Source organism: Arachis ipaensis, chromosome B03 (assembly GCF_000816755.2).
Source record: "Arachis ipaensis cultivar K30076 chromosome B03, Araip1.1, whole genome shotgun sequence".
Taxonomy (NCBI): Eukaryota; Viridiplantae; Streptophyta; class Magnoliopsida; order Fabales; family Fabaceae; genus Arachis; species Arachis ipaensis.
This window is the reverse complement of record NC_029787.2, coordinates 46,353,358-46,366,548: the sequence shown is the minus strand read 5'-3', so window position 1 is coordinate 46,366,548 and position 13,191 is coordinate 46,353,358. Positions and strand designations below refer to the sequence as shown.

Genomic DNA, 13,191 nt, shown 5'->3' with positions numbered 1-13,191 from the left:
AAATTATTCTTCACATACAAGTTATTTACACATACAAATTTATATAAGTCATTTATATTGTATTATTTAAAAATTTTTGGTGTATGTGTATTGATAAGTTTTGTATATTCAAAATTCTTCTTCTTCTTTCTTGCATTATAAAAGTAAATTTTATTAAGTTAGGGTTAACTTGTATAAACTTGTATGCCAAAAAGACTTGTAAGTGTAGCAGGTCTCAATATAAAAACATGTAGTTCCCTCATATTTTACTTTTCACTTTTCACCCTTCACTATTCACTATTCTAAGTAATTTTGTTCTTCTATTCCTTTTAAATTTAATTTATTGTTGTATTATTTTATAATTTTAACATATTTATTTAGTTAGATTAAATTTTCATGTTAGTTATAGTTAGTTTGATAATTATTTAGTTTGATAATTAGATGATATAGTTAGTTTAGATTACTATCTATTGTTAGTTTAGATAATAAACGATTATGTGTAAGACCCAAAACTTTTGAAAAGTCTTATTATGATCAAGTATCAAAATCATATAGTTATTTATAGCCTTAATTTCAGAAATTATTTTATTAAAGATAATTAAGGCAGATTGTGATTTATTGAATTTGAGACAAGTTATGATTTATTATCCAATTTGATAATTATTGGATTATTTTCTATAATTATATTATAAAGTTGGTAGTTGTGAAATAATAAGGATTTTTATATGATTCGGATTAAATAATTAATATTTTAAATATTAATACTGTTACTTTGGAAAATAAAGGGTTTAATTATATTATTTCTAATTATTTTGATTTGGACATTTTATGGAAAATAATTTGTAAAATTGATGAGCAAATAGTATTTTTATACACTAATTTTGTTGGGTTAAAATTTGTTCCTAATTACTATATTACCCCTACTTTTATTTGAAATTAAAAAATTAACCCTCCTAAGTTTCAAAAATGAAACCCTAATCCTATACCCAGCAGCCGCCACCTTTCTTCTTCCCCTCAGCAGCTGCAACCTCTCTTTCCCAAGCAGACACACACACGCACAGCTTCCCCCATAACCCAGCAGCTGCGCAGCCCTATCCTAGCCACAACACAGTTTTCTATCTCTCTTTCCATGAACGGAAAGCAATAGAAGCAGAAAGAGAGAGATGGAGCAGAGTTGCGATCCGGGGAGGGGATGAGCCGCGCGGTCGTCGGTCACCTCGGCGCCGTGCTCAGATCGCGTCCAGCCCTCGTCGCCGCCGACCCGTGACGCTGCCTTCAGAATCGCGCGAAGGACAGAGGGAGGAGAGAGAGAGAGATCGAGGCGAGCCTTGAGGAAGGGAGTTGCACGAAAATGGAGAAGGAGAATGGCATCGTCCCTTGCCGTGATCGGAGCTTGCTGCCGCCGCGTTGCTCGGGACTGTCGCGCCGCCACTGTCGCTGGGAAGACCGCCGCCGCTGTCCGAGAGGCCACCTCTGCTGCGAATCAGGACTGAGGTGAGAAAGAGAGGACTGCGAAGGTGGGAAGTCGCTCTGCCCAATCTCCGCCTGTGCTGCCAGACCCGCCGCGGTCAGCTGTCACAGGGTCGCCGTCAAGCCGTGTCGGAGGAGGAGCGCCGCCGCTGTGCCTCCATCGTCACTGAGGACGCCGGTTGTCACTGCCGCCATCAGAAAAGGGCTCAGGTCGCCGCCGGTGTCGCTACCGGATAAGAGAGCTGCATCTCTGTGATTCTGACCGCTGGGGATGGTCCTGTGACTTCCGAGATCTCCGCCGGAGCTCTGGGCTGAGCCTCTACCGCTTGGGACCCTGCTGCTGTCACCGAAAAAGGTTGCCGGTAAGGGTTTTAATTGTGGTTTCTGTCTTTTTTGAATTCCGGGAATACTATAGTCGCTGCGTGTTGGTTTCAGATGTCGTTATTGGAATTTGTCGCCGCTGCCGCTTGAGGTGGCTGCCAAGCTGTTGCCGAGCCGGCCCGGAGAACGCCGCTATTTCGGTTCAGCCGTCCTTTCTTAGTTTCGGTAAGTATTTATGTTTCGGAAAGCCACGCGTTAGTATTCTGTTGTGTTCGGTTAAGGAATATGAGTTTTGATAACGTGGGGTTGAGTCCTGATTATTATATGTTGCGAATAGTGTTGTGATGGTTATTGCGAAAGTGGCTGGGAGCTGAGGTTTTGGTTGCCGTCAGTCCGGGTTGAGGCGGAAAGGACTTGAAGAGGCGTTTGGGTTATGGAATTGCGTTTTGAGATAGGGGCACTTTCCAAAACTATACTTTATGTATTGGAATTATTACATATGGATACTAATGTGAGAAAATGTGTATTTGGTGATTATATCGGCCTTATGTATTATTTGATTGTCTCGAAAGCTTATGAATGATTGTTTGGCTGAATTGTTGTGTGGCTTTGTGAAATGTAATGTTTGGAAGTTGATTCTTTAAAGATTTGAAATATGAGTTTAATCCGTTGAGGATTGGTTCGAAGTGAGTCAATTATTTTGATGATGTGAAAGATAGAATACTCTTGAAATTCAGCCGGGGTTGCTTTAATTGATTTGGTTTTGATAAATGATTTATTGCTGAACTGATTCTTTTAAACTTTGGGAACGAGTTAAATCGGTTGATATTGAGTTGATTTTGAAATGGTTTCCTTGAGATATGCCACTGAGGTATTTAGCTTGCTTTTGAATTGATTTCTGGTTTCGGGCTGTTAAAAAGGAATGAGAAAACGGTTTAGTTGGGACCCGAACCGGGTGGCAAAGTCCAAGTTTTAGGGGAGGTGCTGCCGAAATTTCTATAAAATCCGAGTCTTTATTGAAATGTTGTCGGGCAAATGATGAGTTAAAGACTTCTACTATTTTATTTGAATTATCAAGAAAAGGATGATTCATGCTTTCGAAATGAGTTAGTAAAGAGGAAATTGTGATTTAGTCTTGCTTCTTAAGAAAGGCATTGTATCTCTTTCAGGAGAAAGTTATTTAGATGAAACTTGTGTTTTAAAGCTGTTTGAATGTAAAAAGGGTTTATGCCTTTGAATTTGACTTGGGGGTTTCAATTAAAAAAGTTTTAATGATTTTGAAAGGACCTGAATGTCTATTGACAAGTTTCATTTTGAAATATTTTGAGAAAGGTTTTAAGTACTCTTTGAATTCTGAATTCTGGCAAGACTAAGGCAATTTTGAACAGTTGAAACGCTTTAGAATTTATCATGGGGGTTGAAGATGGTTTTGCCTAAGTAAAGGAAACGGCTTTAAAAGAAGTAAATGAGTACGTGACTCGGTTTGACTTAGATCTCCATGGTTGGGACTGAATGAATATATGCTTGAGATACCTGAGTAGTAGCAAGGGTTGTGGTTCGTCCCACTTGCTCCAGGTTAGAGACTGTGACGCCTGGGTAGTAGCGGTAGTAGTGGTGATTTCACTCGCTCCAGGTTGAGCTTTTAAACACCCGCCTGGGTAGTAGCCGCAGTAGTGGTTATTCCACTAGCTCTGGGTTGAGCGGGTAGTAGCAATGGGGTTGTAGCTCAAACCTACTTGCTCCGCGATTGCTGTTTCTGTCCATGGTTAGCTACCAGGACATGTCAGGTTGGCTATATAACCGACAGATGATATCATCAGCCACTAGGGACAGGCATGCATCATATGCATTTATGTGACATTGTTTGGGTGTGCATATTATACTTGGTTTGCCTATGTGATTAATTGCTAATTGTTCTACTTGCAATAACTGTTTGCTTGTGCTTGCATCTTCCTATTTGTGTTTGCTACTGGGACTCTGTTGGATTGTGGTGATTAGTTGATGGTTGGATTGTTTGGGCCTAGGGCCGTGGTTGAAATGAGATGGACCGATGGTTGGTTTCGGTTTTGTGTGTTTCTGATTTGGAAAAATATGAAAGGCTATTTTGTTTTAGCATAGATAAACCGTTTTGAAAGACTTTTGAGTTTTTGAGAATTGAATGGTTCCTCTTTCAGAAAAGATTTCCGACTTTGCTTTTATTCTAAACCGATGTTTTTGAAAAGAGGCATGAGACGGTTATTAATCACTGGTACAGTTTATCTTCAAGTATCCTATTACAGTAATTCCCAAAAACCCTCTACTGAGAACCCTTTCGAGGATGATGTTCTTACCCCCCTACATTTTCCCCCTTTCAGGATATGGGCGCAGAAGTCACGAAGAGTTTATTTTGTTATTGAGATGCTCTGTGTTGCTTTAGATTATTATTTTTGTACCCTCGCCTTTATCTTGATTTATTCTGTAAGAGGGATAGGAATTGTATTGGTTAATGTTTGTAATATTATTTATGTATATGTATGTATATATATGGATGTACTCTTTATGAGTTTTTGTAAGTTGTATGGTATCTATGGATGTACGTTATCGAACGAAAGTAATTTTCGGGAGCGGTTTTGCGGTTTAAAGTTTTAAACAGGCTCATATTTTAGTATTAAATAGTATAAGTGTCGTCGTAATGTCCGACCTATCAGAGTCGCGCAGCCGGAAGCGTGAGCTTTGGTAGTTATGGTGTTACATTATGGTATCAGAGCAGTCCTTCCTGTAGAGCCTGAGGAATAGACCGACTATGCTTCAACTGCATACTCTGAGTGTTTGTCATGTATTAGGTCTTGTCGAATGACGAGAATTAGAGCTTTATGCACATGACGGTCTATTGATTAACGATGTTAGTCTCGCATTGCATAATTCTTGGAATTAAGTTTGGCCGGCTTAATACCAGTGAATTACGTATATGAAAGCACTGATGGGTTATCATAGATGAAATCCGAGTTTTGAGTAAAGTGAATCGCGGGTTTTGGAAAGGTTGGAAACTATTTCTCGAGGCTATTCAGTTGTGTATCTTGGATTTTGTTCGAGTTGACCTGTTCTTTTATATCCTAACTTGAAGTTCTTGTTTGCTAGTCCTCTTTGAAAAGCAGTTTGATTTTTCAACTCTATTCCTCTATCCATATTGATTCTTGTTTGACCTTAAGTGCATATGCTGGTTTAAGATCCTTGTTGCATTTATCTTCCTCTGTTTGAGTTCTTCTTGATTCAAGTATTCTTTGATATAGCCTTGAACTTGTCTTAATGTGCTGTGACTTTTAACTCCGGATTCCGAGTTCATTCTTAGAGAACTTGTTGATTCAATTTTCCTCTTATTTGACAGTGATTACAGCTAATTTTGAGATTTTTATAAAAATTGCTGTTGACTAGATATACACTTATCTATACGTGGAACTTTGAAGATTTCTTATACAGTTTAACAACTATTTATTTCTAATACCTCACCTGTACTTTTACTGGTTTGCGAAACCGCATTTACCTTAAATTACAATTTGACTTTCTAGTAATTTTACTATAGTTCCAATGCACATCTTCATTTGATTATGTATTTGGGGTGTTTTTCAAAATTCTGGAAAGAAAGGGAATTTTTCACTTTTATCCCGATTGAGTTTCATTTGATAAACTTTACTTAATTCATTTTGATTTGAGTTTGATTTAGCATACTACATGGTTTATGCTATTGTTGTTCTTTTGAAAATGTTGGACTCATAGCTTTCTTCTTATGATCAGACTCGCTCCTTCTTAAGCTTTTCACCTCTATGAATGTCATACATGATTCTGTTTTTAACTAACCTTTTACATCTTGTGAAATTACCATTGATCTTGGTTTGTCCTCTCTTGTGAATCTCATCCGTATGCGAGTCAGTTTGATTTGTTTCAAATTAGTGCATTGTTTATTCTCTCATTTTCTCTACAAGAATTTTTAGTTAAAGATTTACCTTTGAGAAATTGCTAATGATTGAGTTGTCTTTTCCTATGACTTTTGTATTCTTTTGGATCAATTGAAAGCTTGTTTGATGACTCATGCCTAGTGAATCTTGTTTGGACTACTTTGGTTTAAGATCCTTTCTTGCAAGGCTTGACTCCTTTTTAGTACATCTTAAACTTCTTGAATGTTCTTCTGAGATGGTGATTTTAAGAACACTTTTGGGAGTCTTGTTCTGAACTTTTTAAAGAAATTTTGGATTCTCTTGTAAGAAGTTTTAAACGGAATTTATTTTCTGTTGCTTGATTTAGATTGAAACCATTGTTCGATTTTGACGAAGTTAATTTAAAAGTTGGCATGCGCTATTTTAAATGAAGTTTTGAAAAGCTCCATTGTTTAGTGGAAACCAGTTCGTTTGTAACGCACCACTTATTTCCTTTACCAAGTTGTAAGCAAGTTTTTACCACGGAGTTTCTTTTCTAAAAAGAGTTTAACTTCCTCTTTCGTACTTGCTAAAACTTTTATACACACTTGTTAAATATGGACTTTGGAAATTTTTGAACAAGCATTTGATTACTTCCGAGTTTTTATGAATTGCTTTTGGTTAGGTCGTGCACCTAACTATCTTTCTAAAATACTTGAGGAAATATTTTAGCTATTAGTCGAACTTGTGTGCATTTTGTTTTAGAACTCTACAAAGTCTACTTCAACATGAATTTGCATTAAAGCAAAGACACGATTATGCTTTTGTTACTCTCTTGAAAAATGGTTGTTGCTTAACTTCTCTTTTAGACCGCAAAGTGATTTTTTTCGCAAGTTTTCGGCTCTTCTAATGAACAGCATATTTGGAAGTATTTTAATTATGCTCTTGAGTTCTGTGAGCTTGGTCTTGGGTCTGAGATATTCTTTTCTGTAAACCTTATACCTCTTCGACTCAGCTTGAGTTTGTTTTAAACTGATGCGCTGGTTTTCTTCCTATCGATCCTGTTGAACTTCTTTGATCCAAGGATTATCTTTGAAGTTGTCACTTGATTTATTTCTAGCAAACTTCATTGCTTGAGCGTCTTTGGTTATCTGGAAATTGGATACCTTCCCTTAAACCTGAGTATTACCCTTGACAATTGTCTCTCCGTTCTAAATCTGGTATCCTTCTGAGTAGACTCGAGAATTGTTTTGATATCACGTGCGACTTGTAGACATAGTAACGCGATGCGTTAGTTCTTTAAGATGTGATGTGTGTATACAGAAGTTGAAGCGGTAGGTGTGCAACGTTATGAGTTGTGGGTGTTTTGTTCCTTGCGGATGGGTTTGCGGTTGTAAGGCTTGTGATCGAGTATGGGATTGTAAAGTGCTTGATGGAGTTGGAAAGTTGAAACCTTGGGGTTGATATGAGATTAGTGTGCGGATATTGAGCCCATCGTTTTAACTCCATCCTGTTTTATAGCCTTTGATGCCTTGCCCTATTATCACATGATTGACCCATATTATCTTTTGCATTGAGCCTATCTTGTAACGTTTGCTTTGCAATCACACTCCTACCTTTACATCCTTATGCTTATGACTACTTTGAAAATAGTATATATGATTATATTGAGATATTTTTGCTTCTTCCTTAAATGTGTTCAAGGGTGAATTGTTATGGAATTTCTTTCCTTTTGAATTAATTTTCGAGGACGAAAATTTTTATAAGGTGGGTAGGATGTAAGACCCAAAACTTTTGAAAAGTCTTATTATGATCAAGTCTCAAAATCATATAGTTATTTATAGCCTTAATTTCAGAAATTATTTTATTAAAGATAATTAAGGCAGATTGTGATTTATTGAATTTGAGACAAGTTATGATTTATTATCCAATTTGATAATTGGATTATTTTCTATAATTATATTATAAAGTTGGTAGTTGCGAAATAATAAGGATTTTTATATGATTCGGATTAAATAATTAATATTTTAAATATTAATACTGTTACTTTGGAAAATAAAGGGTTTAATTATATTATTTCTAATTATTTTGATTTGGACATTTTATGGAAAATAATTTGTAAAATTGATGAGCAAATAGTATTTTTATACACTAATTTTGTTGGGTTAAAATTTGTTCCTAATTACTATATTACCCCTACTTTTATTTGAAATTACAAAAGTAACCCTAACCCTAAGTTTCAAAAATGAAACCCTAATCCTATACCCAGCAGCCGCCACCTTTCTTCTTCCCCTCAGCAGCTGCAACCTCTATTTCCCAAGTAGACACACACACGCACAGCTTCCCCCACAACCCAGCAGCTGCGCAGCCCTATCCTAGCCACAACACAGTTTTCTATCTCTCTTTCCATGAACGGAAAGCAATAGAAGCAGAAAGGGAGAGATGGAGCAGAGTTGCGATCCGGGGAGGGGATGAGCCACGCGGTCGTCGGTCACCTCGGCGCCGTGCTCAGATCGCGTCCAGCCCTCGTCGCCGCCGACCCGTGACACTGCCTTCAGAATCGCGCGAAGGACAGAGGGAGGAGAGAGAGAGATCGAGGCGAGCCTTGAGGAAGGGAGCTGCACGAAAATGGAGAAGGAGAACGGCGCCGTCCCTTGCCGTGATCGGAGCTTGCTGCCGTGGGAAGCCGCTCTGCCCAATCTCCGTCTGTGCTGCCAGACCCACCGCGGCCAGCTGTCACAGGGTCGCCGTCAAGCCGTGTCGGAGGAGGAACGCCACCGATGTGCCTCCATCGTCACTGAGGACGCCGGTTGTCGCTGCCGCCATCAGAAAAGGGCTCAGGTCGCCGCCGGTGTCGCTACCGGATAAGGGAGCTGCATCTCTGTGATTCTGACCGCTGGGGATGGTCCTGTGACTTCCGGGATCTCTGCCGGAGCTCTGGGCTGAGCCTCTACCGCTTGAGACCCTGCTGCTGTCGCCGGAAAAGGGTGCCGGTAAGGGTTTTAATTGTGGTTTCTGTCCTTTTTGAATTCCGGGAATACTATAGTCGCTGCGTGTTGGTTTCAGATGTCGTGATCGGAATTTGTCGCCGCTGCCGCTTGAGGTGGCTGCCGGGCTGTTGCCGAGCCGGCCCGGAGAACGCCACTGTTTCGGTTCAGCCGTCCTTTCTTAGTTTCGGTAAGTATTTATGTTTCGGAAAGCCACGCGTTAGTATTCTGTTGTGTTCGGTTAAGGAATATGAGTTTTGATAACGTGGAGTTGAGTCCTGATTATTATATGTTGCGAATAGTGTTGCGATGGTTATTGCGAAAGTGGCTGGGAGCTGAGGTTTTGGTTGCCGTCAGTCCGGGTTGAGGCGGAAAGGACTTGAAGAGGCGTTTGTGTTATGGAATTGCGTTTTGAGGTAGGGGCGCTTTCCAAAACTATACTTTATGTATTGGAATTATTACATATGGATACTAATGTGAGAAAATGTGTATTTGGTGATTATATCGGCCTTATGTATTATTTGATTGTCTCGAAAGCTTATGAATGATTGTTTGGCTGAATTGTTGTGTGGCTTTGTGAAATGTAATGTTTGGAAGTTGATTCTTTAAAGATTTGAAATATGAGTTTAATCCGTTGAGGATTGGTTCGAAGTGAGTCAATTATTTTGATGATGTGAAAGATAGAATACTCTTGAAATTCAGCCTGGGTTGCTTTAATTGATTTGGTTTTGATAAATGATTTATTGCTGAACTGATTCTTTTAAACTTTGGGAACGAGTTAAATCGGTTGATATTGAGTTGATTTTGAAATGGTTTCCTTGAGATATGCCACTGAGGCATTTAGCTTGCTTTTGAATTGATTTCTGGTTTCGGGCTATTAAAAAGGAATGAGAAAACGGTTTAGTTGGGATCCGAACTGGGTGGCAAAGTCCAAGTTTTAGGGGAGGTGCTGCCAAAATTTCTATAAAATCCGAGTCTTTATTGAAATGTTGTCGGGCAAATGATGAGTTAAAGACTTCTACTATTTTATTTGAATTATCAAGAAAAGGATGATTCATGCTTTCGAAATGAGTTAGTAAAGAGAAAATTGTGATTTAGTCTTGCTTCTTAAGAAAGGCATTGTATCTCTTTCAGGAGAAAGTTATTTAGATGAAACTTGTGTTTTAAAGCTGTTTGAATGTATTAACTTTCCATGGTTTTGGAAGTTTCGGAAAGAGGATGCCGAGAGCGGCTTTGTTTTAAAAAGGGAACTTACTTTGAGTAAATTTGGCTTATGAGCCTGAGATGATTTGAGAAATGAGGTCTTTAAAGCCAAGGCTGAAAAGAGTTGAAACTTGATTTCAAAGTGAAATGAATTGAGAAAAATGATTTATGGCTTAAGTGCCGATTTTATGAATTTAATGATGTTGAATGGTGGAAGTGCTGTTTTATTGTGAGCCAGAATGGCTGTGTATGATTTATGAATATTGGCTGGTTCTAGATTGAACCGTGAGCCAGAATGGCTGTGTATGATATTGATTTATGGCTGATTGCCGAATGAGTTATGGGCTGTATGGCTGACTATGAATTATGAATTTAAGCCGGATGGCTAAGATGGATGTTGATCCATGGCTGGGACTGAATGAATATATGCTTGAGATACCTGGGTAGTAGCAAGGGTTGTGGTTCGTCCCACTTGCTCCAGGTTAGAGACTGTGACGCCTGGGTAGTAGCGGTAGTAGTGGTGATTCCACTCGCTCCAGGTTGAGCTTTTAAACACCTGCCTGGGTAGTAGCTGCAGAAGTGGTTATTCCACTGGCTCTGGGTTGAGCGGGTAGTAGCAACGGGGTTGTAGCTCAAACCTACTTGCTCCGCGATGGGTGTTTCTGTCCATGGTTAGCTACCAGGACGTGTCGGGTTGGCTATATAACCGACAGATGATATCACCAGCCACTAGGGACAGGCATGCATCATATGCATTTATGTGACATTGTTTGGGTGTGCATATTATACTTGGTTTGCCTATGTGATTAATTGCTAATTGTTCTACTTGCAATAACTGTTTGCTTGTGCTTGCATCTTCCTATTTGTGTTTGCTACTGGGACTCTGTTGGATTGTGGTGATTAGTTGATGGTTGGATTGTTTGGGCCTAGGGCCGTGGTTGAAATGAGATGGACCGATGGTTGATTTCGGTTTTGTGTGTTTCTGATTTGGAAAAATATGAAAGGCTATTTTGTTTTAGCATAGATAAACCGTTTTGAAAGACTTTTGAGTTTTTGAGAATTGAATGGTTCCTCTTTCAGAAAAGATTTTCGACTTTACTTTTATTCTAAACCGATGTTTTTGAAAAGAGGTATGAGACGGTTATTAATCACTGGTATGGTTTATCTTCAAGTATCCTATTACAGTAATTCCCAAAAACCCTCTACTGAGAACCCTTTCGAGGATGATGTTCTCACCCCCCTACATTTTTCCCCTTTCAGGATATGGGCGCAGAAGTCACGAAGAGTTTATTTTGTTATTGAGATGCTCTGTGTTGCTTTAGATTATTATTTTTGTACCCTCGCCTTTATCTTGATTTATTCTGTAAGAGGTATAGGAATTGTATTGGTTAATGTTTGTAATATTATTTATGTATATGTATGTATATATATGGATGTACTCTTTATGAGTTTTTGTAAGTTGTATGGTATCTATGGATGTACGTTATCGAACGAAAGTAATTTTCGGGAGCGGTTTTGCGGTTTAAAGTTTTAAACAGGCTCATATTTTAGTATTAAATAGTATAAGTGTCGTCGTAATGTCCGACCTATCAGAGTCGCGCAGTCGGAAGCGTGAGCTTTGGTAGTTATGGTGTTACATTATGTAATTGTGGTAGGAGACTAATAGATATTAGTTAACGAAAAAATTTTAGATTATTATTTTATTTGAACTAATTAGGTTTAGAGTAAAATTATAATTTATAGTTTAGGTGTTTAGATTTATTTCCAGTGTGTTTGATAATAAGCTAGTTAATTTTATTTTTTTTAATTAGATTATTGTTTCATTTGAACTGATTATGGTTTAGAGTAAAATTATAGTTTATGATTTTGGTATTTAAATTTATTTTTAATATGTTTGATAACAAGTTAGTTAATTTTAAATTATTTTAGTTATATTATTGTTTCATTTGAGCTGATTATAGTTTATGATTTTTGTATTTAGTTTTAACTCCTTGTTCTTAAAATGTGTCATGAAGTTGGTAGCAATATGTCTTGTACAAAATGCTTGGAAGGCAAGTGGTGATTTTCATCCACTTCCATTGGCATTTAACGCAGCATTAATCGATTTGTGCTTGTCTGAAATCACCAATAGGCCTGGTTGGAGTATCATATGCTGCCTCAAATAAGAAAGGAAAAATGATCAAGCTTCATTCGTCTTACCCTCGACTACAGAAAATGCAATAGGCAATATGTTTGAATTGCAATATAGAGCAATAGCTATAAATAAAGTGCCTTCGTATTTACCATACAGGTGAGTGCCATCAATGGAAATAAGTGGTTTGCAGTGCTTAAAAGTATCAGTACAAAAAAAATGTTCAGAACACTTGATAAAACATAATACTATCGACTGAAGTAGGCCAAGACTGTGTTACAAGTTGCACCTAGGTACCTAAATAACCCTTGTTGTTATAATATATAAGTGATGAATTAATTAAACATAGATAAGTAAAAACATTGTAATGAATCTTATAAGGTAATAATACATTTGCATTGCGAATAACCAACGAGAAAGCTCGTTGTATGATTTTTTTCAATCTCTATATATTTTAGTAATGACTCTCTACTTTGCACGTCTGTATGACACCTTGTAACTAAAGTAATTTTTCACATTCCCTTGAAAAACTCTTATGCCGATGGTTGGATTTGCTTTAATCATTGTGAATATGTGCTGAGCAATCACCTTCGAATCTAACCTTCTATAGTCTTAATCCATTGACATTTGCATACAAGTATGAGGACCATTGTATCTCCTCACCTCCTATTAATGTCCAAAACATGAAGTTCGCCGAGAGAGGCAGTCAACCTTGTGAAAATGACAAAGTTCGTTGAGGGGAGCGACGAACTTGCTCTAGGCACCAAAAAATAAAATTGGGTTTTTGAAATTAAAATTGGAATAATTTTTTTTGGAAATAAAGATTTTTTATTTTATTATAGAAAAAATTCTATGAAATTATCTAAATTCGTTTTTTGAAATCGGATACTTTAGTTCCTCAGGTTTCAAAATACAAAAAATAGTACTCGATGTTTACTTCCGTTAAATAATACAGTCTCTCTCTATTAGTTACTAACGGTAATTACTGACGTAGAACGTTGACTCGTACATGTAGCCATTAAGTGTTCACGTGTACAATCTAGACAAATCAATCCCAAAAATGAAGATTCTAAATTATAAATTAATTTTAAAGTTTTTCAAAAAATAAATTAAAATAATTAAATAAATTTATAGTTATTTTTTATCATATAAAATATTAATTTAATTTGTAAGTATCATATTCTATGATCATTTTTTAATGATGAATAAG

General features: G+C 37.4%; 1 protein-coding gene and 1 long non-coding RNA gene across 3 annotated transcripts; both read left to right on the top strand.

The window, feature by feature from the left end:
• LOC110270156 lies at window positions 1,040–1,720 on the top strand. Of its 2 annotated transcripts, none has more exons than XM_021118865.1 (2): window positions 1,040–1,455; window positions 1,489–1,720. In XM_021118865.1, exons 1-2 carry the CDS (start codon window positions 1,331–1,333, stop codon window positions 1,703–1,705), a joined length of 342 nt encoding a protein of 113 aa, XP_020974524.1. In that variant the 5' UTR covers window positions 1,040–1,330; the 3' UTR covers window positions 1,706–1,720. The 2 variants fall into 2 exon arrangements, with proteins under 2 accessions (XP_020974524.1, XP_020974523.1); XM_021118864.1 differs by having other exon boundaries at window positions 1,040–1,462; window positions 1,496–1,720.
• On the top strand, window positions 8,338–11,334 carry LOC110270157. Its single transcript, XR_002359349.1, has 4 exons — window positions 8,338–8,653; window positions 8,727–8,837; window positions 8,950–9,063; window positions 11,111–11,334. It is a non-coding gene; the product is annotated as an uncharacterized LOC110270157 (long non-coding RNA).